At 40.4% G+C, this 26,450-nt stretch overlaps 2 protein-coding genes across 3 annotated transcripts in view; one reads left to right on the top strand and one right to left on the bottom strand.

Annotated features, from left to right (window-relative positions):
• Phtf2 (putative homeodomain transcription factor 2) overlaps positions 1-21,474 on the bottom strand; it is a 117,215-nt gene extending 95,741 nt beyond the window's left edge. Inside the window, exon 1 of one of the 2 annotated variants that reach the window (XM_051174806.1) lies at positions 21,357-21,474. The gene's annotated coding sequence lies outside the window, so the exon portion shown is untranslated. The remainder of the gene's footprint in view (positions 1-21,356) is intronic. The other variant, XM_051174807.1, reaches the window with a different exon arrangement.
• Positions 21,475-21,862: 388 nt separating this feature from the next.
• Tmem60 (transmembrane protein 60) lies at positions 21,863-25,893 on the top strand. Its single transcript, XM_051174824.1, has 2 exons — positions 21,863-22,001; positions 25,220-25,893. Exon 2 carries the CDS (start codon positions 25,269-25,271, stop codon positions 25,668-25,670), a length of 402 nt encoding a protein of 133 aa, XP_051030781.1. The 5' UTR covers positions 21,863-22,001; positions 25,220-25,268; the 3' UTR covers positions 25,671-25,893.
• Positions 25,894-26,450: the final 557 nt, after the last annotated feature.

Genomic DNA, 26,450 nt, shown 5'->3' on the forward strand with positions numbered 1-26,450 from the left:
TTCAACTCCACCAAAGGCACCAGAAGGAAATAATATTGTTTAAGTAAACAAAAAGTACACTGCAAACATCTTCCAACAACTCTAGAAATGACAGAGTCACCTGGCTGCCTGGACAGTCACCCAGAGTTCCTTTTCAATGCTGAACAGCCATCTTCAGCCTAACAAGCCCACAGTATCTGGCAGACTTTGCAATGAAGTAGGAAATTTGAAAGACTGTCCCACCTATACTGGCAGTTTGTCAGTGACTTTCCTCTGTCCTGAAAAATGTCTGGCAGTCTCTTCTGTGAAGCAGGAATACTGAAGGCTCATCCCACCTTGTTTTGGCAAATTTCAGAGGGCATTTTCCTGTGGTCCTACACATCCAGTTTATACAACATGCTGTCAAGCAGTCCAGGCAAGAGAAAGCACAACTCCATAAGGAGTTTCTTCTACATCCATCATCTCTGAAGCAAACTGGCGCTGCCAGGAGCAGATGTATCTCATTGTCATGATTAAGCCCTAAGTTAACACATTTTAAATGTCAAATTCTGTAGGTCTTTGAAAGGTCTGAAGGCCATCTATCTATGTAAAATATCTCTACATAATCTGGAAAGCATACCTAGCATATCTACAAATTTGATTGTTATAGATGACTAACTATTGACCTATATTTCTTAATTTTCCTAAATAGTTCATAATAATACTTTCAAAATAGAATGTTACCTTACATTTTTAAATGAACTGCCTAGGTACAATATCTCAAACAAAAGCAACATATATACAACATATTGTAACAAGAATAATTTTAAATTTTTATCAATATACAAAAATCCTTTAAATAAGAATAAACATATAAGTGTGTTGCACCAAAAATGACTTTAATTTGTATCAATATACAAAAGTCCTTTAAACAAGAGTAAAGACATATATACAGTGTAACAAAACTGACTTTGAATTTGTATCCATATATCAAAATCCATGCTAAGGCAAAATATCTGAAATTAATAGTTTTTTTTAAATTCTATGTTCCTATATTCCCCTAAATTATAACAAATATTCATGACCCACCAAAATAACCAAAAGCCTCCCACAACCCATTCTTGGGAGTGTGGATGGTGTTTTGTCTAGACTGCTTCCTGCTGAATGTTAGTAAAGACTCTTTAGGGTCCCAGGTAGAAAACTGAGATAATGGTCAAGTCCAGGGAAGATCAGATATAATCTTTGTTGATAAGATTCCACCTGTCAAGGTTCAGGAGGTCTCCCTTAATCAGATTCAGATCCATATCAACCTAGAACAAATCCACAGCCTCTTGTTTCATATGGAAACAAAAGCAAAAACTACTTCTCCCAAGCATTCCCCCCCACCACTTAACAAATACATTTTTTTACTTTTTTTTTTTTTTTTTTTTTTTTTTTAAGTGAAGGCATTTGTAAAGTATCTAGGCTGGTTTATTTCAACAGACCCTCTTTCAATTGCAGATCTCTTAGCAGCTGTCCTTTGCTTTTCAACAATCAAAAATTCAAAATCAACACAATAGCATACAGGATCCAGACTCCCTACGTATTCCCCATCTCTGCATAGTTTAGTGTTTTGTTTTGTTTTGTTTAATCCCTTTACTCTCTCTCTAAAGGCTTTATCATTTTTAAAATATTTGTTTCTATGACTGTGTTAGTCTTTAGGCATTTCTACTGACCTGCCCTTGAAGTTCTGACAGAATATACTCTCAGCTGCACCCACTAAGAGAACCACCTGTGCATATTCACTACATTCCCTTTTTAAAGGTCCCTGCCCACCTCCCATCCTTCTCCCCCCACCCCCCTTCTCGGCCTCTCTCCCATAGCTCTTGTCCCCTGAGGCTAGTCTCTTCCCTCCCATTTTACGATCCTTTTCCCAATTAAAAAAAAAAAAAAAAAAAAAAAAATAGTCCACTCTAACTCTGTGCTTCAACTGTCGTATGGTGTCTTTCTCTCACACACAGCTTTTTAAAAAATCACAACTGTCCATACCCTTTTTCTTTCTTTCTTAAGCCTATACACATTGTAAAACACACCGAAACCCATTTAGAGCTTTTTCTGTCTGCACCTAATTTACTTACTATGTATCTCTAGTCTTTTGAGTTCAAGAGCAAAATTTAAACTGTTAGGAGGATCCAGGTATAGTTTAACAGTTTAAATTTTGCTCTATAGACTGGTTCTGCCCACTTTTAGGTCAGGTCCTCAAAGTCAAGCCTAGAGCTCACAGCTGGATTGGATGTTCGTGACTGAGAACTTCATTAAACCTTTTGAACTTCCTGCTGCAAGCAGTTTTTACTTAGCTTGCTGTTTCTAGCTTCAATTTAATTCTGCTGCCTGTGTCTTTTGTCCAGTTTTCTCAGGCCCTACATGGAAATACGAGCCCACACTGATAAGCCATTTTGTAGTGTGAAGTGTTTTTACTCTTTTTGAGGACCCGAATCACACTCGAAGGCTTATTAGTTATGACTAGCTGACATAACTTGGCTTGTTTCTTGTCAACTTTTAACTTAAATTATGCTATCTTTTGCCTCTGGGCTTTTCCCTCTTCTTTTGTAAATCTTACTTTCACTCTTACTCCTGAGCTAACTGGGTGGCTGGTCCCTGCCGCCTCCTCCCCTTGTTCTCTCTTTGCTCTGCCTCCTCATTCCTCCTGTTTATGCTCCTGCCTTGCTATTGGCTGTTCAGCTCTTTATTAGTGCATCAGGGGTTTTAGGCAGGCACAGTAACACAGCATCACAAATGCAGCATAAACAAAAGTCACACACCTTAAAATAATATTCCCCAAACAGATGTATGAAAACTTTGTAAACTAATTTAAAAATAGGTTGTTTTTGTTTTGTTTTGTTGTTTTTTGTTTGTTTTGTTTGAGAAGTTTGACCACAAGTCTCCTTCCCCCTAAAAGACACAAGTTATTAAATTAAAATTTCAATGCCAGGCATGAGATACCTGACTATGAGTATTAGTAAGGGAAGCCCCACAGCCCTTCCACCCACAAAGAACAAACACTACTGTTTTATTTACTCTTGGTTGCCCACAATAAGTAGATACTAAAATCCTACTACTGAAGACACAGCATACTTTGGTTGCCAGACAAAGAAAAGTTAAATTTGCCTCCCCATTTTTAAAATGTTTGCAATGGAGGATGCTATCCTGAGATGAATTTACTCTGTCAGTCAATAGGTTCTCAGACAGTACTTGACAGCCCCACTTAGCTTAGACCTTGTTTGTTTCTGTAATATGTACACCACGAACACAAATTTCATTCTGAGAACTGCTTACTGATTTTAGTCCACTTTTCTATGATCCAGACACAAAGGAGAGAGCTAAAGAGTAGTATTGCAGTTCCTGAGAGTCACTGAATGCCCTGTACCAGGATCCAGTCAGGAGTCTAGCCTGCCATCAACAACTCTGGTTCCTACCTTTAGAATGCTGTTCAAAACAACAGTGCTCGGGCTCTTCTGAGGTGCAGGGTTTCTATGCAGGGTCATCTCAAAACCTCTCTCTCCTCCACTATTCTGCCACCTCCTTAATGTTTCTTTGCGACTTTGAATTTCCTTAGTCTGGCTTCTAGCATCTATCTGATCCTACAATCTCAGACTTTCCATATACTTCACTTTTCTTGCTCACCACTTTTTGAAATGTTTAGCAAAGAGTTGTAGTCTCTGATATCTCACTGTCTCTGCACCCAACCCCAATCTTTCTCAGCCCTCACCATCTTCCCACATCCACTTCCCCCTTTTCATCCAACTTTACTGAAAGAAAATCCTGTTCTTATTTAAGATTTATCTAGATTCCTACATTTACTGTTTGGGTTTTGTCATTTGTGTTTGTGGGACAGGATCTCATGCTCCAGGCTGCTGTCAAATTCAATATGCAGGTGAGGATGACCTTGAACTTCCGATGGGCCTCATGCTTCAGATGCTGGGATTAAAGGTATCCACCACCAGGCTGTGTGAGGCTGAGGCTCTCCCCGAGGTACCTTCCTGTCCATCTGTCTATACTTTATTTTTGGAAATCTTTTTATTTTCCCAATAAATAAACTCAATATTTTCTGCTACCGACAGGACTAAAAAGGAAAGTGTAAACATCCTAAGATATTATAAATTAGCAGTAGCTGAGCTTTTAACTTCTGTTATTTGTAACAGAAGGAAGTGACAGTTTCCATTCTTGTTACAAATTAAAGATCTCCAACAGCAACTACAGAGCTGTAAATTAAGCCCTTATGTGAAAGTATTATAACATTTTAAGAACCCTAGGGTGCTTTTACTACTCCTCACTGTGTACCCAACCTTCTATACAAGAGCCCTGGAGAGTTTACTATACCCTCCCATTTCTCAGTTCCTCCTGCATCTCGCACAGGAACCAATCAGTAAATATGAAGGCACACAGTGCTATCCCTTACTCATCCATCACACATGCAGTCATCCCTATACCTTCCTGGCCCCACTACCACAGAACCGGTGCATGCTCACATTTTCAATTCCAGACTCTCAGTCATTTCTTACTATTTCTTCATTTCCTTTCTTACTTTTTTTTTTTTTTTGCTGTTTTTCACAACAGGGTTTCTCTGTATGATAGCCCTGGCTGTCCTGGAACTCGCTTTGTAGGCCAGGCTGGCCTCAAACTTACAGAGATCAACCTGCCTCTGCCTCCTGAGTGTTGGAATTAAAGGTGTTCACCAACACACCTGGATATTTTTTCATTTTCAATATTTAAAAAACAAAAACAAACAAACAAAAAACTGATTTCATTCTTTAAAACAGCTATTGGTTTCCCAGTGCCTAAAAGAGGAAGAAAAATGTTTATTTGGCTACAAACATGAGGTCTTTCACAAACTAGCCGTAGATTTACTGTAAACTCAGCACTTCCACCTACCTCCTCAGCTTCTGACTCACACACATATTCAACACAACAACATGTACTTTCATGTTTTCCTTCTAACCCTAATAGTTCATCCATCTTAGGCAGCTTTCTCCTTCTCATCTGTTTGACAAATTACTTCGGATTCATCTTGGCCCAGCTTATCCACTAAAGGAAATTAACACCAAAGACCTTCCCATGTCAGCCTCACCATAGGTGTGGTGTCTGCACTCAGGTCTTCATTCTCACACAGCAAATACTCTTATCCACAGAGCTCTCTCTCCCCTATTTTTAAGTAATTTTAAGATAAAATATTTCAAACTTTCAGGAGGAAAAAAATGGCAGACTAAACATGGGCATTCAATTGCCTCCCTTATAAAAGGTAACTGAAATCAAAGACATAAAACAAAACAGAGAAGATCACAAAAATGAACTCTGACGTAGTAACTGAACATGTGACTGAGGAAAGCAGGGGGAGGCAACACAGAGAGGAGAGGACCAGCCAACAAAGGCTGATCGAATGGCTGGTTCAACATGAGCAAAGTGACAGTAGTGGTGAGAGACTCCTTGAAGAAGCCCGGCTGAAAGCTGTGATCCCTCTGCTTTCCCACCCAATGTTAGTTAATGACTGTCTGTCTGTAGGGACAACTGAAGTCAGCACACACATCTCTCTAGCAGGGAGGATGGCCAGAGCCTTTCCCGGTGCATCACCTTCCTCTACCAATAGAATCTATGCCATTCCAACAGTCTTTTTGTCTCAAGAATATCTAGTCATATGAAGAATAGTGGTTCTTTCTGTTTTCAGAACTGGGAAATGAGCCCAGGGCTTAGGGAACCAAACTCCAGCCCTCCTTATTTTTCTGTAACAAGACCTCATAAATATCATACTTGCAATGTACCAGAGGAGGTTGCCCAAATGGCTGGTATTGTAAACACATACTACCACACATAGCCAATGACACCAGTTAACTCAATAATCCTTTCTGAAAAAATAAAGGTATACCCATTTAACTGTGTTCACTGGGCAGACCTAGAAGCAGTGATTTCTTAGTAGCAATAAGATCTCCATCCAGCATGCAGCCCTCTAAATCCATTTCACATTCCTTAGAGAAATAGTTGACTTCAGGGGCTGGGACAACCAGTACAAAGTGATCCTAGAATATCCTGCTGACTTAGAAAAACAGAAAATGTGCCAAGACTCACAGGAACTTTAGCACACAAATTACCCATCAATGAGTCCATACTAATACTGAATGAATGGTTAAGTATCAAAGAGAAATTTTACTTCATTATAAGAAATCAGATGTAGGCCAGGTGGATCTGTGGTTAAAGATGCTTGGACACCATTCTCCTAACATACAAAATATATAAACAGATGCAAAGTAAACATTTAAGCCATTATTAAATTTTAATAAACACAAACCAGAGAGTTAGAAAAAAACATTTGACAATTATTTTTAAATAGTGTATTCACACAAGAATAAGCATTATTAAAATCAATAAGAATCTTCAAGAGTAATATGACAACTATATGATCTCAAATGAGGCATTACTTATAAAGAATAAGATAAAGAGGAAAGAAAGGGTGTGAAGGGAAGAGTGGCATACTGGGAGTGTCCAGTGAGAAGAGGAGAGGAATACTGGAGGTGGGTTTGATCAAGACTCTGTGTGCATGTATGAAACTGGCAAAGAATAAATGAAAGGTGTTACAAGAAAAAAACAAAGGAGGAGGAGGGGGAGGGGGAAAGGGGAAGAGGGGGGAAGGGGAGGAAGGGGGGTTAGGGGGAGAAAAAGAAGGGCGGAGAAACAGTACTGAATGTGTGGTAACACACACCTGTCATCTTTATACTCCAGAGGCTAGGATGAGAGAATTTCTAGTTAGGGTACAGCCTGGGTTACCTAATGAATTCAAGGCAGTTTGGGTACATAGTAGTAAGACCCTGTCCCTGGAAAATAAACAGAAGAACAAAATAAAACAAAAGTCATGCTATGGTGGAGAAAGCCAGCTGATATTCTTAACTGATTATCAAAATTATTATTGCAGCATTTGATTCCTCATATATTAAGAGAGAAAACAGTATCATGTTTGAAGTATTCCTGCCCCAAGTAAGAAACCTGATTATAAACATGATTACAAAAAAAAAAAAAACCAACCAAACTAATATAGAAAAATGTTCTACAAAATAACTGGCCTCAAAGCTTTAAATGGATCAGGCCCAAGAAGCATTCTATTGTTTAAAGGAAACCAGAGACACACGACAATCAATTGGAACATGATGCTGGACCTCCTTTAGCGCTAAAACAGAGTATGGTGATTAGTGAAATGTGAGTATATATGTGTACATTAGAAAATAGTGTGTAAGAATGTTAGTTTATAGATTCTGATCATCTTACTATGGCTACATAAGAGAAAACCCTGCACGTGAGACTTGCTGGCAAAACAAACTTAGAATGCTCCAATATAGTATGCAGAGTACATAAATCAAGAAAACAATTATATTAACATGCTAAAAGTAACATAGAAAGGTGCAAAATAGGATACTGAAAATTCAAAATGAGACAAGAAAAATTAAAATGTGATTTTCATATTAGTGTATTTCCTGTTCTTTAGTTCATTTCTATTCTTTATGACCATGTTAACATGCTACTATTCCAAAATAGATAGTCACAATAAAAGGGCTGTTTTTATATGCCTCAGCAACCACAAAAGAAAAATCTACAAAAAAAAAAATAAATAAATAAATAACAAGAAAGCAATGGAAATACTGTTGTAGACTAAAATCTGTAGCCATAAAAGAAGCAAAAGAAGACACTCTAATAAACTAGAAAAGTCCCATAGTGGTCTCTAAATAACAGGTAAGGCCCTAGCTAGTAATTATCTGAGTAAAAATGGATTAAATTCTTTATGCATACATACATACAGTAACTAAATTATTAAAAAAAACAACAAAAAACAAGACCAAACTATATGCTAAAGGAGGTCATTATATGACAGAAGGGTCAATTCAGCAAGAAGCAACAGTGATTCTAACACATGAAGCAAACAGTGATTGAATAGTAACTAACTAGAAGGGAGAAAGAGGCTTCAAAAAACAGGACATTAACATGTTTTCACCAGAGAGAAGGTCATCCAGACAGAAGGACAATGGAGGAACAGCAGAGTTACACTGAAGACTAAACCCATGGCTCTAAAACATACCGGCCATCCAACAGCAGCCCAATACATATTCTCTTCAGTAACAAATGAATATTTTCTGCAACAAATCAATAGATCACAAAACCCTGATGGGGGATGTCCTTCTATATGCTGTGAATATGTTTCTCTTATTGGATGATGAATAAAGCTGTTTTGGCCAATAGACAAGCAGGGTTTACCCAGGCACAAAATCCAAACAGGGATAGAGAAAGGTCGTCAAGGAGATGCCATGTAGCTGCCAAGGACGCAAGAGACCTGGGTATCACCAGTAGGCCAAGATGTGGAGATATACAGATTAATAAATGAGCTAATAATTATGAAACAGCTAGTCAATAAGAAACCTGAACCATAGACCAAATAGCTTATAATTAATATTCGCCTCTGTGTGCTTATTTGGGACTGAACAGCTACAGGATGGGGCAGGACAGAAAATTTTGTCTATAAAAGTCACTTCAATATTTTTCACAAATTAAAATCAGCCAGCAAGATGGCTGAGAGTTAGAGGGCTTATGGCCAAGTCTGAGAATTTAAGTTCAAACCCAGGAACTAATATACAAAGAACTGAGTCCTCCAAGTTGTCTCTGACTGCACATGTGCTCAACACACACCACACACACACACACACACACACACACACACACACACACACACACACACAGGAACATGTGCGCATGCACACATAGCAAAAAAAAAAAAAAAAAAAAAAAAATCTGAAGTCATTATGAGTCTCCTTTATGACCACACTGCAATATAACCAGAAAATAATCATGGGGGACAACATGGGTGGAGAAGGAATACTGAGCATGGAGTACTGTGAGGGCCAAGACATGCCTCAGCAGACAGGCATTTGTCCAAAGGCCTGACAATCTGAGTTGTATCCCAAGGATCCCATGAAACGGCGGGAAAGAACTAACTCCTGAAAGTTGTCCTCTGACTTCCACACATGAGCCAGAGAGTACACAGAAGCACAGACACACTTTTTTTTTTAAAACAATAAAAAAGGTATTATGAATAAAGGAGGGAGTGATTTAGGAAAAAGGTGTGTGTGTGTAGCACTTAGAAAAAAAAGGAAAAAGAAGGTAAAAGAAATGTAATAAATTGTGGATATGGCTAGCAGACACCATGCCCTGGTTTGACACATTGAACACCTCAGGAAATAAATTGTACTGTGACATGAACAGCAAAAAGACAAATGAAAAAGAATTGAGACTTCATGGGTATGGTCTAATTATCCCCAGCACACAGCAAGAGCACCCCTCACAAATGCTATTCTGAAATAAGGGTATCTGCATGCAAGACAATAAAGATAGGCCTTTGTCTTCCATTGTATATAAAAAAGAATTCAAAATATTGAAGACTTAAACACAGGTTCTTAGACTAAAAACATGTTTTAAGAAAGCACAAAAGGAAACTTTAGTTCACTGGTTAAGGACGTAGTCAGCTGGCTGTCGTCTCCCTACGTCCGTAACAAAGCACTTACGTAGAACTGCACAGAGCCCGAGCTTCATTCCCACCAAAACCAAGTCTTTCAAACATAAAAGGAAGATAGACTTCAGCAGCAGACACCTAGCACTAAAGTAACTACTAATGGTAGTCCTTCAGGCAAAGGGAAATAATGCCAAAGAGTTAAGAGCTCTGAAAACAGTGAGTACATTTAACAGCTCCTTCTCCTAAAAATATGTCTGTAGTGAGATATTCACTTTGTCCGCACCTGTAGCACAGACCACACCCATTGGAGGTGAAGACAGGGGCGGATTTTACCTGGGGGAACTAAGTCTGAGGGGGGGCTCTGAGAGCTTTCTTGCTTCCAGCAAGGGGACAGGAGAACATTTAGAGGCATCCTTGGGACCAGAAACCTGCTGGTGTTTATCTGTCTATGTGGTAAGTTATTTCTCCCTGAATAACATCTATTCGGCCTATTTATTTCTCCTGATTCTTATTAAACATCAATATATGTCTGTATGTTCCTTTAACAGAATTGGGGGGGAAAGAGCTGCAAAATATTTTAATCATATGCTCTGAGGTTTAAACACATACAGGACTAAACTGTATGAGCGTATCAAGCTTGCTTTGGAGACAGGGTTTTTCTGTGTAGCCCTGGCTGTCCTGGAACTCTTAAGATGCTATCACCAGGAATTCACTTGGACATACAAATCTTGGGTCCTGGTGTGTGCCCACCAGCCAACACAGGAGGCAGATGCACGCGGATCTCTGAGTTCAAGGCCAGCCTGGTCTACAAAGTGAGTTCCAGGCCAGCCAGGGCTACACAGAGAAGCCCTGTCTCAAAAATCAAAAATCAAAACAAAAGAGACACTGTCTCAAAAAATAGGATGGTAAAGTTATTGAGAAAAACACCTGACGATGACCTCTGGCCTCCCCATGCACATATACATACACAAAACAAATAGACATGTACCTATTCATATATACACAAATAACTAAATTCTAAAAATTAAAATAGTAAGAAGGATGTGGTGGCATACATCTTTGATCCCAGCACTAGGGAGGCAGAAGCAGGAGGAACTCTTGAGTTTGAAGCCAGCCTAGTCTACAGAGCAAGTTCCAGACAGCGAGAGCTACACAGAAAAACCCAGTCTTGAGGAAAAAAACAAACAAAGAACCAAATAAAACAATATACCATGCTAACAGTAAACAAAAAAAAAAAAAAAAAAAAAAGCTCAAAGGCCACATAAAGTCGATTTCAGAACAAAGTATACCATCAGAAATAAGGAGGGGGCAATTTTATTATACTGGATAAAGAAAGGAATCCAATTCATTGAAAGGTCATAAAATCCAAAATATGAATGTCATGTAGTAGCAGAACTTCAAAATGTATTAAGCAAAATACTGAAAGAACTGCCAAGAAAACAAAGCAGTCCACAATGAAAGATTTCAACTCCCCTTAAGATTAAAAGAACAAGTATAAAGAAAAAAGAAAAATCAAAGGATATTAAAGAGTTAATGCATGTACAGCACTCCACCCAGGATTCTCTAAGAGTGTGTGAATCATCTAAGCCAGAGCAATGCCAGGTGTAGGCACACACCTGCGCTCTCAGCACCTGGAAGTTCCAACCATTCAGAGCTACAAAACAGACCACTGCAAAAACAAGATTGACCCATAATACACAGACAAACCATAATGATGGTTAATAAAATGTCTTACTAAATTTAAAACTGGGCCAGCAAGATGACTCAGCAGGTAAAAGTGCTTGCCACCAAGCCTGACAACCTGAGGTGACCCCAGGAACTGATATGGTAGAAGAGACAACCAAATCCTACAAGTTGTTCTGACCTCCACACACAAAATAAATGGTTAAAAGTTTTAATAGTTTTTTTTTTTAAAAAAAGGAATCAAAGATATAAGATACCAAAATCTGTGGGGCCAAATAACCAAAACAGTATTTAGAGAAGGTAATGAAATGAACAGTTCTTTAAAAAAGATGAGATAAATGGCCAATAAAAATGAAAAAATGTTCTATTTCACTAGCCATCAAATCTCAACCATAATCAAAACCACATTCAGATCCTACCTTGTTCCCATTAGAATGTTAGTTGTGAAGAAAACAAGCAACAACAAACACTAGTAAGGCTGCAGACGAAAGGGAAGCTGTTCACCAACTGTGGAGATGTAAAGGGTATAGTCACTGTGGAAGTCAGTGTGGAGGTCTCATAAAAAGCACATACACCTTCTGCAGAGTCAGCTGAATCACTCCTGAGTATAAACCCACAGGACTCCCAGCAATACATCATACAGATGCCTGCACATCAATGCTTTCTGTAATTCTACTCACAATAGCTAAATTATGGAACCACCTTAGTTATCCAGTAGAGTAACTGGTAAGAAAAGATGACAAATGTACATAAAGGAATTTTTTCAGCCATAAAGAACAAAGTTCTATCATTTTCAGGATGCAACTAGACATGATCACACTAATGGATTAAGCCCATCTCAGGCAAAACAAATGTTTGCTATTATTTGTGGGTCCTAGATTTTATATAGATGTGTTCCATACAAGCGCGCTTGAGTGCCCAAATACACACACACCATCAAAGCAGAAGAAAACTGCCTAAGGACTCAATGGGTACCAGCAGAAAGGAGGGTAGAAAACAGGGAGAGTGTCAGGGCATGAGGTAAAAATATGACTAATATGTATAAATATATATATATATATATATGTATATGTATATATATATATAAATGTTTTAAAAGAAAAAAATTAAAAGCAATATAAAGAGTTTTATAGAATCAAACTTTTATTCTGCAGGAGAATAAAGATTTCAAATGAGCTAAGTTTTCAGCACAGGATATCAATTAAGAACAAAAAAATTCAAAGATATATCAATAGCAGACAGGAAATAATAAAAAATATAAAGCAGTGACAATGAGTATTTAAAAAAATTAACAGGAAAACCAAAGGCTGATACATTGATGTATTATTCACAAAATAGATAAAACCTTAGCCAGATCCCCCTGGAGGTGCAGGGGGTGAGGCAAATTCTCAAAGTCAAGAGTAAGAGTAGGGACACTGCTTCAGTGTCCTATCCCAATCCTGTTTCATGTGTTGATGTCGCCCCCCAACCCCCTTGCTTTTACACACTTTCATTAGGTAGCTCTGGTTGGCCTGGAACCACTACATAAACCGAATGCATGAGCTCACAGATCTCACAAACATTAAAGAGAATATGAGCACTAATTACATCAATTTAACAATTTAAATGAACAAATCCCTTCAAAGAAACAAGACATCAATGCTCAGTGAAGAGGAAATAAATATGATCAGCCCTTTACCTACTTAAAAAAAAAAAAAAAATTAACATGTAGTTAAAATTCTCCCTTGAAAGAAACCTCCAGACCCAGAGAGAAAATCAACCAAAACTGTTGAAACTTAAAGTATGTGAAGAGATCTGGTATTTATGTAACTGGCACACATATATTTTTATGTTATTTAATTATGATATGATTGCATTAGCAATTCAGAAACAACAATAGGGAAAGCAATATATGAAAAAATGATTACTATGAGGCTAAATGAAAAGTAAAGAAATTACCAAGGTTGACTTGAAAGATGATGGGAGCCTAAATCAAATCAGGCAAAGGACTTGGGTTTGGTATCTTGTTTTTCAGTTGTGAATACTGAAACAGGACATGGTTACAAGATAGTTATTAAAGAGAATGACCATGTGTAGCTATTAATTTGACACAGAAGACACAGAAGAGTAAAAATACTCCACAATTCTCAGCTGGCATAATAATAGAACCATGCAGCAAGATGGTAAATACAAGGGGAAAACAGATTTGGAAAACAAGATAAACTTACTTATCAACAAATTTTGTATATTCAGCACTCCAAAGTAGGCAAAAGGATGTATGGCGTAAACACTTAGGAAATACATATAGTTTAACTAGCCTCCTCTACCACCCAAGGGTTAATTCCAATTAAAGCCTCTACAATTATGTTGTTAATGGCTTGGCACCAAGGTTTTGGAAAAAGTGAACCTGAGGCCTATCCCATGAGAAGAATCAGTGCCTGCTGTTGTAAACAGTGTCCAAAGTCCATGGGCTAGGTAGGTAATAGGCCCTATGGGTTTCTGCTAAATGCTAAGGCTGTCAAACTGCCATCTAAATAGTTTTGTTTATGCATATAGATTAGTATTGTCCTCAAATTTGGCTCAATAACTTCTCTCGGAGGTGGTAAGCATTTAAAGTTTTGGTCAAAGAATAGAGTATAAGTGACTGTTGCGTGCCCAGCCCTAAATAGACATCTGTATCAAACTCTATCCCCCAAGGCTCAGGAAGCATAGAAGCCAGGGACCGAGAGGAATGTTTTCCTCTGGACATGAGTGGCTCTTACACTCAAATTTTCTACAACTGTGGTTACCTACACAAGATCAGGCCAAAAACATGGGTCAACATTCCAACAGGCAGCACTAACTAGACTGGGTAAGTTAACAACAACAAGGAGCAGACACAAATATGACAGGGTACAGGGGTGCATGGGAGGAGGCAACTGGTGAATGATAAAGAATAAAGTACTCATCAAAAAAGGGCTATGGGAATTTGAATGACAACTGTCCCCTCAGGTCATGTCTGAATGTTTGGTACCCTGCAGAGGAATGTCTGAATGTTTGGTAAACATTAGGTGTGAGAGGAGGTATGTTACTGGGGATGGGTTTTGAGTTTTCAAAAGCACACACTCTTCCCAGTTAACTCCCTCTGTCTTGTACTTGAGGATGAGATGTATGCTCTCAGATCTAGCTTTAGCACCATGCTTCCCACCATGATCATGGACTAATCCTCTTGAAACTGAGATGCCTTGACTTTTGAAGGGGGGACTAAATGCACTGTGCATTATGGTATGTGGTGGTCTGAATGACAATGGTTCTCATGGGCTCATAGATTTAATGCTTGGTCCCCAATCTGAAGCTTCAAACACAGGCACCACTCTCAGTTAGCATACCCTCTCACCACCCCTGCCTGAGATGTAAGCTCTCAGCTACTGCTCCAGCACCATGCCTGCCTGCCACCCATGCACCCTGCCAAGATGGTCACAGACTCTCTGTAATTGTAAGCCCCTGATACTCTCCCTTCATCGCAGCAACAGTAAGACAAAGGTCCGAGATAGCTCACGGGTAAAGCACTTGGCACGCAAGCCTGACTTTTTGTTTGATCCCTAGAACCCATGTAAAAATGGAGAGAACCAACTCCATAAAGGTGCCCTTTGACCTGCACACACGTGTGACACACCCACACCCATGCATCACACACAGACACATAATGAACATTTTTTTTAAAAACCAGCCATTTAAAAACAAAATAATTAATGGCTTGTGTCTATTGAAGATTTTAGGAACAGGGGCTAGGAGATGGCTCAATTACTACTTTCCCTGCAAGCACAAGGATCTTAGATCTGTCCCCAGACCTGAGCCTTATTAAAGGCTCAGGGCAGTACACCTGCAGGCACATCATACTACTTGCTTGGGTGATAGACAGGAGCTCCCTGGGCTTGCTGGCCAGCCAGGCTAGCCAAGTCAGTGAGCTCCAAGTCCGCAGACACCCAGTCTCACAATAAGATGAAGAGTGACTGAGAAAGACACCCAATGGCAGCTTCTGACCTATCCTCACATAAATGTGCCAGAGGCATGCATAGATACCACACACAAACACAGGAAAAAGTGGTTTAGGGATAAAATGAATAAGAGATTCGAGGAAAAACAAGTTCCTCTATCTGTATACTTTATTCACATTGCTGAGGTCTGATTACTCGATTTTGTGTTTCTGACAATAAGAATAAGAAACCCTATCTACTATCTACTCAAATGAGTCTGAAGAACTTTCTTCAGAGAAAAAAAAATGAAACTACAAAACTCACCCCAAACATACACAACATGTTGTTGTAGTAACTCTTACTGGGGCTCTGCCTGGGGATGACTCAGCAGAGTATTGCTTCTTCTTGAGTTATTTTCTTGCTTGTCATTTTCGGTTCTGCTACCTTTATATGAAGTTTTCTATTTGTTTGTTTTGCTTTTTTTTAAATCAGGGTTGTCTCACTATGTAACCCTGGCTGGCCTGCAGGTCACTACATAAACCTGTCTGACTCTAAACTCACAGAGATCTGTCAGCCTCTGCCTCCCGAGTGCTGGGATTAAAAGTGTATGCTATCACATCTAGCTGTTTGTTTTTTAGAGTTCCGTATGTATGTATGTATGTATGTATGTATGTATGTATGTATGTATAGTCAAATAATTACAACAATCAGCTTCTGAGTAAGACTTAGAAGTGAAGCACTATTCAAGGGACCTAATATCTTACATTTTTTAAAGTTAAAGTTTAACAAGACAGACATCTCTATTTTATGACTAAAACCAAACTACAAATAAGGTTAAATCATGAACCCAGAGTTGCCAAATTGGTGAATGACAGAATTCAGACCCAAACCTCCTCCTACAGAACATGGAAACCTGTCTACATAACATGCAAATATCTTTCATAAACCTTTGGTATCTCTATTTTTTTCAGGTCCCATATTATTTTATGAGATAGCAGGGCCTACTACTTCCCTTCAGAATTCCTGCAAATACACAAACAGTTTTCTACTGTTTCGACAGCCAGCAAGCTCATGCTCTTCTTGCTTCCTCACATTAAATGTCACACTTAATCATGTTATCATAATCAGGTAGGTCTTCAGCCACAGCCACTTCCTGCCCCACTTCAGGTCACCATTCAGAATTAAACCAGCATGCCTTCTTCCCTGCCCAGTGCTCAGGAAAACACCCTGCTCTAGGAGGCAGTCAGCACCTTCATTTGCAAATGAACCTCTGCATCTTTTGTTCTGCTTCTAGGTTTTTGTTGGGTTTATTTTTTTTTTCTTAACATTTTGTCCATTTTCATGACACTAACAACCTGAATTGAAAATAAAGCTGTCCTAAATGTCATATGTATTTTAATCTTAGTCATATGCTTCTGGTAATCAAATGATGGTTCACTTTTATAATCCCAAAGTACGTGTAGTTCCACACTGACCAAAGAAAGACCTTTTCCTCAGTTTCAAGTGCAGTCCCAATTTAAAACACCCTGCCCCACTACCATATCTCAAGCTAGCCTCAAGACAGTAGCCTGGAGGTGCTGGCGCACACCTTTAATCCCAGGCAGAGGAAGCAAAACCTGAGTTCAAGGCCAGTCTGGTCTATGTAGGGAATTCCAGACCAGTCAAGGCTACATAAAGGAGACCTTGTCTAAAAAAAAAAGAGAAAGATAGTCTACCAATAAAGGCGTTTCCAGACTACATAAAGTGCCAGGGAACAACAAAAGCCACATTACACTTCCTATATAAAGAATGTCAAATTATAGTCTATAAAGTATTAAAACCCTCTAGGAGCGCTTTGTTAGTCTTTGTTTATAGCTTAGAATGGAATATCTCAACGAAATGATGAAATGCCTGACTAACCAGACACATTTAGACTTGGAAATAAGTGTGGATCAGGAAGTATTAGGTAAAAATGTAACAACAGACAAAATGTTTCTATTAGTCTATGTATTGGTTTAAGAGAATGGTTTCCATAGGCTCCTGTATTTGAATGTGGCCCCAGTTAGGAACTGTTGGACAGCTTGTATTACTTTGTGTGTGGGTTTTCGAGTTTCAAAAGCCCAGCCATTTCCAGTTTCTCTTGGTCTCTGTGTCTTTCTGCTTCATGCTTGTAGATCAAGATTTAAGTTCTCGACCTATAGTAGTAGTAGTGGGTGGTGGTGGTGGTGGTGATGGTGGTGGTGGCACACTCTTAATCCCAGAGCTCAGGAGGCAGAGGCAAGAGAATCAGAGTTCAAGATTAGCATGATCTACAGAGTGAGTTACAGGTCAGCCAAGGCTACCCAAAAAAATCCTGTAAATTCTAAGCTATTTTTACAGGGCCCTGCCTGCCTAACTGGCAGCCTGCCAGATGCAGAGACTCTTTCCCTATAAAATCATGAACCCAAATTAAGTTCTTTTATAAGCTGCTTTGGTAATGCAACAAAAAAAGCAACAAAGATGGTTTAGTATTTAATTTTGCAATATCCACCAATCAAAAGTAGATATACTCTGCCCAGACACATCCTATGCAAATTAGCATTATCATTCATATTCACAAGTACTTTTATATAAAACTACAATTCCCATTCTCTCAATCTATATTCATGTTCTGAGACTACGTTCTCCAGAATGGAATACCTTCCTTCCCTATTTACGAAATGTGGAGATAACAAATTAAGCCTGCCTGGGGGTCGGAGAATGGAGCTTGCCAAGAGCTAACCATAGAGGTCTGGAAGTCTGTACAGATAGGAAGTGAAGTAGCTGGGAAGAAACAGGATTTAAGCAAGGAGATACAAGAAAATGATCTCTTGTCTGCTGAGATGCTAAGGATGTACTGAGGCTTGCTCCTTCTCTAATCTCTCAGCATTTCCTTCTATATCTGACTCTGGCTTTTTATTATCTAGACCAATTTACATTTACATTTTGGCGCCCAACATGGGGCAAGAATTTCCACGTAAAACCTGGCAAAAGTTTAAAAAGGGATTCTAAAAACAAAAGAATAGAGGCTTCTCAGTAGCAGCATTTTTGCGAGTGGTCTCTGTTTGCTAGAGACAGAGTTTCCTGGTTCCTTTAAGAGAGGCTTCCTGACTCAGTGTTAGCAGCAAAAACACAGCTCTTTTAAGAGACCATACTACCAAACAATTAAATGATTCATAGAAGAGTCTGCCAGACATTCTGCAGGACACAGAGAAAAATGACTGACAAAACTGCCAATACAGGTGGACAGTTAGAAATTTCCTGCTTCACTGAGAAGTCTTCCAGATACACTGACCTATGGGCCGAAGATGATGGACGCTCCAACATTACAGAGGAACTTTGGATGACTGTCCAGGCAGAGAGATGTCTCTGTCAAAACCAGAGTTTATATATTATCCTTCTTAGGTCTTTGATGGAGTTGAAGACAGATAATTATGGTTATGGTTTTCCTTAGTTATGATAAAAGGTAAGTTATACAAAACTTTAGACTCACAAAGATAGCATAAATGATAAAATAATTTCTTTACATTTTGCCAAATGTTAGTAGACTAAATATTGTGAACTATAGTTCTTGCTTGATAACTGTTATATATAGTTTTACTATGTTAAAGTTAAAACTTTTTTATTTAGACAGAAAAGAGGAGATGATGGGAGATGTTCTTCTGTATATATGTTCCTCTTATTGGTTGATGAGTAAAACACTGACTGACCAATAGCCAAGCAGGAAGTATAGGCAGGGCTCCAGATGAGAGAAGAGAGAAGCCATGTAACCCATAAAAGAGTAGTAACATGCTAGAGTAACATGCTAGAGTAACATGCTAAAGCAACATGCTAGAGCAACATGCTAAAGTAATATACTAGAGCAATACAGGTAAGTCACAGCCTCATGCCAATACATAGTTTAATAGAATGGGTTAATAATTAAGAGAGAGCCAATAAGAAGCCCCAGCCACCAGCAAAACAGTTTCTAAATAATATAAGTATGTGGGTGTGTTTATTTGGGCTAAATGTCTGCGGGACCAGGCAGGACCAGATGGAAAAGAGACCTCCATCTACAATGAAAACTACTTTTAAGTTGCCAAGGCTCTTAAAGGGCCACCCATCCTCCTAATTTCCACTTGGAAGTACTATCCTTTCTGCTAAACAGAGTAAGGAAACTGACATGGGTATCACATTCACAGTAAAAGATGAACAGGTATTCAACCTCTAGTGACTTTATTTTGTTTTGTTTATTGTTGTTTGAGAAAGTATCACTATGTAGATGTGGCTGTCCTAGAATTCAGACATTCCTCCAACCTCTGCCTCTCAAATGCTCAACAGGATTAAAGACTTGTGCTACCACACCTGGCTCTGGTGTCTATCCTTTAAACTCTCCATAAAGTCAGCCAGATTCCACACATTCTCTCACAATAGAATGAAGTATTAACATCTGTTTGAATCTCTCTCCTCTTAACCAGCTGTTAAGAACAGTGAGAGTGACTGACTCCATCCCATGTCTTCATCAACATTCAACAATGCCTATTACACAGTGATCTGCAAGTGTTATAATAATGAGAACTGGAGTCAGTTTATAGATTTGCAACATTGTTGTCTCTTTATAGCAAGTCTAAGTCGGTTTTACTGTAGTAGTAAAGCATGACGGATTGAAATGTAGTCCTTGTAATCAAATTGGTTATAAGAGAACCCATCAACTAATTACCATTGAAATCTTGAACCATTAGCTAAGTGCATTGAATGAGATAATACATAAATAATCCAAATACTTTCTGATCATTTTTCAACATATTATCATAAATTCTCTTAGTGAAGCCATTTGCATTACAAATTACTTACAATTATACATAAAACGGAGTAGCCAAAAGGTGTCCACTTAAAAATTGTTCAAGTCATTTTTATTTTTAGGATAAACTGTCTGGTGCCAACTTGGCCTTTACCGTATTTACTCTTGCAGGCTGACTACGCAGGAGTGCCCACGGTGATAGTTGCGCCTGAAGTCCTTCCATTTTCAAGCTCTACTACAGTTCGATGAAAATCAGAACCTTCCCACCTAACACCTAGACTGGCACAATCTAATGCATTCAACAGCTTCCCTATGCAGGAGGCTGACTACTTCCAAGAGAAAAACAATGTATTGGAATCACCTTGTTTTGTGGTCACAAACATAGCTCAGTCTAACTTGAACACCCGTAGTATTTCTTTCCTCTGGAGTCTGAGCCCTAAAACTCATAGGAATACATATGTCTTTCTTTTTAGTCTACAACCTGTATGTCAAACCGAAGTTAGGTCTTGAACTATGAACTAAAGTGCTTGTGGAGGTTCAGTTTTGGAAAAAAGAATTTACAAAAGTACTTAGCAAAATCCAGTCTACGTTTATAATCAAAGACTCAGAAGAAGGGGAAAAGGCAAGAACCATTAGAAATGTTTAATGAAAGCAATAAAACATTACAAAAGTATTACACGTAAACTAACATTAAAGTAAGCAACATCTACCATTGACAAAACAATTGTGAACTGCATAACCTAAATTCAGAAGTACCTAAGTATGTAAAACCCATAGGGAGATTAATTGCCCAGATTCCACTTTCCCGGCACACATTAATACCGTTCTTCGGTTTTGTCAGGATAAAAATAAAACGCTTAGTAAAATGATCCCCGAAGTTAATAGGACGGCGGTGAGTGGGAAAGCATAAGAACAATAACAGAACGATGGCTGTCAACACGAGGCAGAAACAAGGTGAGCATGCCTAAGAATCACAGCATTGTTTGTTTGCAGACCTGAAATAGCTTGCAAGGCCCGTGCACAGAACTCGGGCAGCCGCCCCTCCGCAGTCACTGTGAGAACCGCAACTCCAGCATGCCAGCACCGGGCTGCGGGAGCAGCAGCTGCCCTTGGGCGCGTGCAGCGCCAGCAGCACGCAGGGCGACCGCTCCGCGAGCCCGCGCCTCCAGCCGCTAGCGGACCTCGCGCGGGCCCGGGCAGGCCACCCGCCGCCCCCACACGCCCTCTGGGGACCGCGCGACCCCACGCCGGCGGAGCACAGAGGCACGGGCGCCCACACCGAGCCGAGCTTCGGGCCGCAGCCTCCGCGCCCCAGAGGTGGGAGGGGGCCGCGATCGAGCGGGGCCGCAGGTGCTGTGGCGGGAGCCCCGCGCCGACCCCAGAGCCCCGGATCCCCGGAGCCTGCGCCCCTGCCGCCCGCCGCCTGCTCCGCACAGCCCGGGATCCTCCACATGGCCCGCCGAGAGGGAGCCCTGGCGCTTACCGTGGCCGCCCGCGCCGCTAGGAAGCGGCTAGGAGACGCGCAGAGGCTCCGAGGATAGCGCCGCCGCCAGAGCCAAGAGCTACAGCCCCGCCGCCGGCGGCGCGCTACCTCCACCCTCCGGCACCCGCCTGCGCTCCGCCCCTCGGCCTCCGCCCCCCGCCCCCGGGCCGCCCCGCCCCTCGGCTCGCCACGGAGTCTGCGCCGCAGTCGGCAGGTCGCGGGCCGAGCGAGCGGGGCGGGGCTCGAGGCGGAGAGAGCGCGGGCCGACGCTGGGCTTGAGCCTAGACTGACTTTTCTCCCAACCTATGGGACTAAGAGGCGGGCTCAGTGGAAGGTTGTCAGTTACTGGCGGCCAAGTGGACCAATAACCGGGGAGAAGGGGCCTATGACCGCGGGCCAGCGTCCGCTCCTTTCTACGGGATAGGCCGAGGGCGGCGGGGACGGCCCGGATGTGGGCGGGGCCCTGGTTTGTGGAAGGCCTGAGCTAGGCGGTTTAGAGAGACGGAACTGTACCTTCTCTTTAATTATCCATGTGAGGGCCTATAAATTTGATGGGGGGAAAAGGGCGTAAGAGAAGTAGGATCCAAACTGGCGGAGTTCCTGACCTTCGCTGTCCTCTCGGTTCTCCGCCAGCCGCGCCTCCAGGTGAGTCGAGAGCTCGGCCCTTGCCCGCTCGGTACTGTTGCTGCCTCCGAGTGCTTGGGTGACCCTCGCCCCATCACGCTGCAGCCACGCGGGGCATGGCGACGAGGTACATCATGCAAAAACCGCATTAAATTCCAACGCAGGTGAATAAGAACAGCCCGGCGAAGCCACCGTGGGCATTTGTGTACGAGAGACCGGGGTGCTTTAGCAGCATCCTTAGGTTCCAGGGCAGATAAGCCCAAAAGTCAGCCGAGTTGTAAGCAGAGAGGCCACTGATTTTTGTAGCGGAAATTGTGAGCTTATTGAACAGGGCTGTCTGGGTACGGAGAGTTCATTTAGAAGAGTATTGACAGTAGCGGGAGAAGGGAAATGGAATGGTGTGGGAAGAACCTTGGACCAATCACTAGATGCAGGTGTTAGGGTAAGAGCCTAACATGTAGGAAAAAACTCAGGTTTCGACAATGGATCCGGAATCATATGAACAAAAAACAAAAACTACCTTTGTACTAGAAACAACCACCTTAAGTGGGAAATATCTGTTGAGAGAATTGTAGTCTTGGAGTGCACCGTTGACCGTCCCTTAGAAAGTGGTGGTAAAAACCAAATAAATCCTATTAACCGATTAAGATGATTTTGTAAATTGGAATCTTGTGTCACCATTGTAGTTCAGCCCATTCAGTCCTTTAAGAATCAGTTAGATATCAGTTAGGCAGTTTTCCCTTGTTGAGATTATTTTCCTGCAATGGAGTTTTGTTTCCATACACAATTAGAAATGTATAATCTCAGTAAGCTTAGGCCTTTGCATACTTTGACCTCTTATCTACAATGCCTATGGTCATTTCAGACAGTTTGGTACTTGTTCTGGAGGAGGAGGAAAAAGAAAAATAAAGTTCATATCCTGTGGCATACAGAAAAGTTATGTTTAAGGGATCTCAAATCTTCATAAAGGTTCTTAAAATTGACCAAATCAGAGGTTGGGACTGAGCAAACATTAAAAACATATATAGTTAATTAAGCAGCCTGCACACATCTCCACCTCAGCTTCAAAATAATCTCATTTTACTATACAAAGCTTCAATCAAGGAAAAACCAGTAAAGAAGATTGCTTTCCAAGACTGAGCCCAGTATGATCAGTTCTTTACACCCAATGCCTTTAAACCCTAGCGGAGTCAAAGTTGGGTAGCTCTTTCATTCAAGGACAGCCTTGTCTGTATTACCAGAGTTCTAGGCAAGCCAAAGTTACATACTGTCTCAAAAAAAAAAAAAAAAAAAGGCCTCCCTAAAAGCCAAAATACTGCAGTCCCGAGCATGGGTCTGAGAAGAAAGGCACTAGGACATCCACATCTACTGAACTACAAGCGGTGTGTGCTTTCCCCAAGATGCTGTCCTAGAGATGTGCAGAGTTGTCGGTACAGTTGGTCTGGGGCAATTGCTCTAGCTCTTCTGTGTCTCCTTGTGTCTTCTCTAGCACCCAGGCCCTCTGTTTACCTCTGCAGTGTCTTCCCAACTAGTCTGTGTTCATTTTCAAAGGGTCATTTGCCAGTGATTTATTTTCCCCTGGATTTTATCATGAAGTCTGCTTTCCTAAATATTTCTTCTTGGGCTGGCAAGCAGGTAAATATATCTGCCACCAAGGCTGATGACTGAGTTCAGTCTCCAGGACCTAGAGTGGAAAGAGAGAACTAAGTATTTCTATACAATCTCATGTCCTGTATCCCATTTTCCTCTCTACATAGCTAAAGGAATAGTGTTTCTCGGCTGTTCCATTTCCTTTCTCCCATTAACTCCTTACTCAGCTGAATGTAGTTTAGCTTCTGATTTCCCATTGTATCTACCCTTCATCTTAATGGTCTGTAAATTTAAGCATGAAATTTAGATATAATACATTATTTATACCTTAAGCTAAGATATAAGTTAATGCAGTCCCAATTGAAAATGGAAGTTTTTTAAAAATTCATTTAGTGATATTAGCATTAAAAAAAAATAAGGAGAAATTGAAAATATTCTGGCAGTGAGTGGGTACTAGGCCTTCCAGATTTAAGGATACATCCTAGAGTAACAGTAAGTCTTAAATTGTGAACCAAAGTAAGGGTTGTGGAAAATGGAGACAAGGCTCAGTAATTTAAAATGCTTGCTGCTCTTCCAGAGGACACAAGTTCAATTCCCTCCCAGTAGCCACATTAGGTGGTTCAGGACCACCTGTAACTCTAGCACCAGGGGTGGCAGCTCATGTTCACATTCAGAAAGAACCTTAGATTTTACGTTTTCCTCTTCTCCGTGGACACTTGTACAATTGGCACACACATGCAGACATATATACATATGAAAATTTTTAAAATGAGTATTTTAGAATAGATTTAGAGAGAATAGTGATATAAAAGCCCTTTGTCATAGAATGATTAAACATTGATGACAAAGCACATAATTTTTTAAGTGGACTGCTTTAACAATAAAATAATTGAAAATATGAGAAGCAATACCTTTTGTGTTACTTAGCCCATTGGCAACTTTGCAGTCCTGGTGTTCTCACCTTTATGCCAGCCCTTCCATCATTACAAACTCATTTCCTCTCTCAATGCTTTGACCTTGGGTGCTTTCTTTCAGCACCTCTTGCATTAAATGAAAAACTAGGTTTGCAAGTGTGCAGAGAGGTTAAGACATGGGTGAGGTGCAGATGAAAGTCGTGACTTGGATCAAGTGATAGCATTGAGAAGGAACCAATTGCTGTTAAATAAAGTTTATGCTCAGTGTCTATACTAAAAATCTTAATGCTGCAGTGATGGGCTGTAAGAAAAGGTGGCAATGGCTGGGAAGATGGCTTCACAGCTAAGAACAAAGATTGCCCCTACAGAGGACTAGAGGCTGGTTCCCCACACGCACTGATGGGAGGCTCACACTTGCTGGGGTCTGTAGCTCCAGGGGTGTCTGCCAGCCTCTGAGGGCACCTGCACTTGCATGCATATACCCACACATACACACAATTCAAAATAGAATTTACACATATACATATATTCATCTCATAATTCAAAATAGAATATTAATGTTATACATATATTTATACACACATGCATGCAGAAATGGTTGTTGAGATTTCTACAAGTGGTTTTGAGTGCTAGACTGTTTTCCAAATTAGAAAGTCTGAGAAGTGGGAAGCAGCCAGCTTTCCTAGGAATAGAAGTGATTTCTGCTATCAGATCCTGGCCGTTTTTCTTTTCTAGGGTGTGCCTCCCTTATTTCAGCCCTAAAGTGGCCTCTGAAAGTGTTTAAATGAGAATGTCCTTGGCTCAGAGAGTGCTGCTCACCTGGCTTTTCACACTGCTCTTCCTCATCATGTTGGTGTTGAAACTGGACGAGAAGGCACCTTGGAATTGGTTCCTCATATTTATTCCAGTCTGGATATTTGACACTATCTTGCTCGTCATGCTGATTGTGAAAATGGCTGGACGATGTAAGTCTGGCTTTGACCCCCGACATGGATCACACAATATTAAAAAGAAAGCCTGGTACCTCATTGCAATGTTACTAAAGTTAGCCTTCTGCCTCGCACTGTGTGCTAAGCTGGAACAGTTTACTACCATGAACCTTTCCTATGTCTTCATTCCCTTATGGGCCTTACTGGTTGGAGCTTTAACAGAACTTGGATATAATGTCTTTTTTGTGAGAGACTGACTTCCGAGGATATTGTCTCTTTTCTGTTGCTGTTCAACAATGTTCATACAGTGTTCCGAATCTTTGCAAGTTTCAAGAATACTAGAGATGTGACTGAAAGTACCAAGTGTAGTCTTAAACTACCATAAAACAGGACTGGTAAGGCATGAACTTGTGGCCAACCCAAAGCTTGATTATTCAATATTTGAGTTCTTGATCTCCTATCCCTGTGTAATAAAGCTTGTTTCTGAACTGATTTTTCCATGTGCCTCTTACCTTGTATGTTCAGGACTTGAAGTAAATGCAAAGCCCTTAGTTATATAACTGTAAATTAACTGGATAGTGGCTATGTATAAAAGTAAATATGTATGCTTCTAAATTATGAAGGAAAAAACTTGGTTATGAAAATATTTTAGGGCTGCAACCTCATGTCTGACTGAGAAAGAATCTTACTGTGACACTTTTAAATGGGTTATGCTTACTTTGAGCCTTTCCTACTGCTTAGAATGAGTGAATTGCCTGTTAGTTAAAGTTAAGGGAACCTACTTCCCCATTCTGTCAGGAATCAGCTGTGCCTATTTGTCCTGGAGTCTCAAACATAGTGCTCTGTGAATATGAATATGAATATTCACTCAAAGTGTTCAGGTTTGAGAAACTCTGTGGCTACCATAACAGCATACTTAACCAATGCCAGTAAAATCCAGGAAGCAGTATTTCTGAAAAGTTTAGCAGTGAAGCATTTCAAAACCTGAAAGTAAAACTTGTTATTTTTTGTGAATGTTTGCATGAGTTCATGCGTAC

Source organism: Phodopus roborovskii, unplaced genomic scaffold (genome assembly GCF_943737965.1).
Source record: "Phodopus roborovskii unplaced genomic scaffold, PHOROB, whole genome shotgun sequence".
NCBI classification, from domain to species: domain Eukaryota; kingdom Metazoa; phylum Chordata; class Mammalia; order Rodentia; family Cricetidae; genus Phodopus; species Phodopus roborovskii.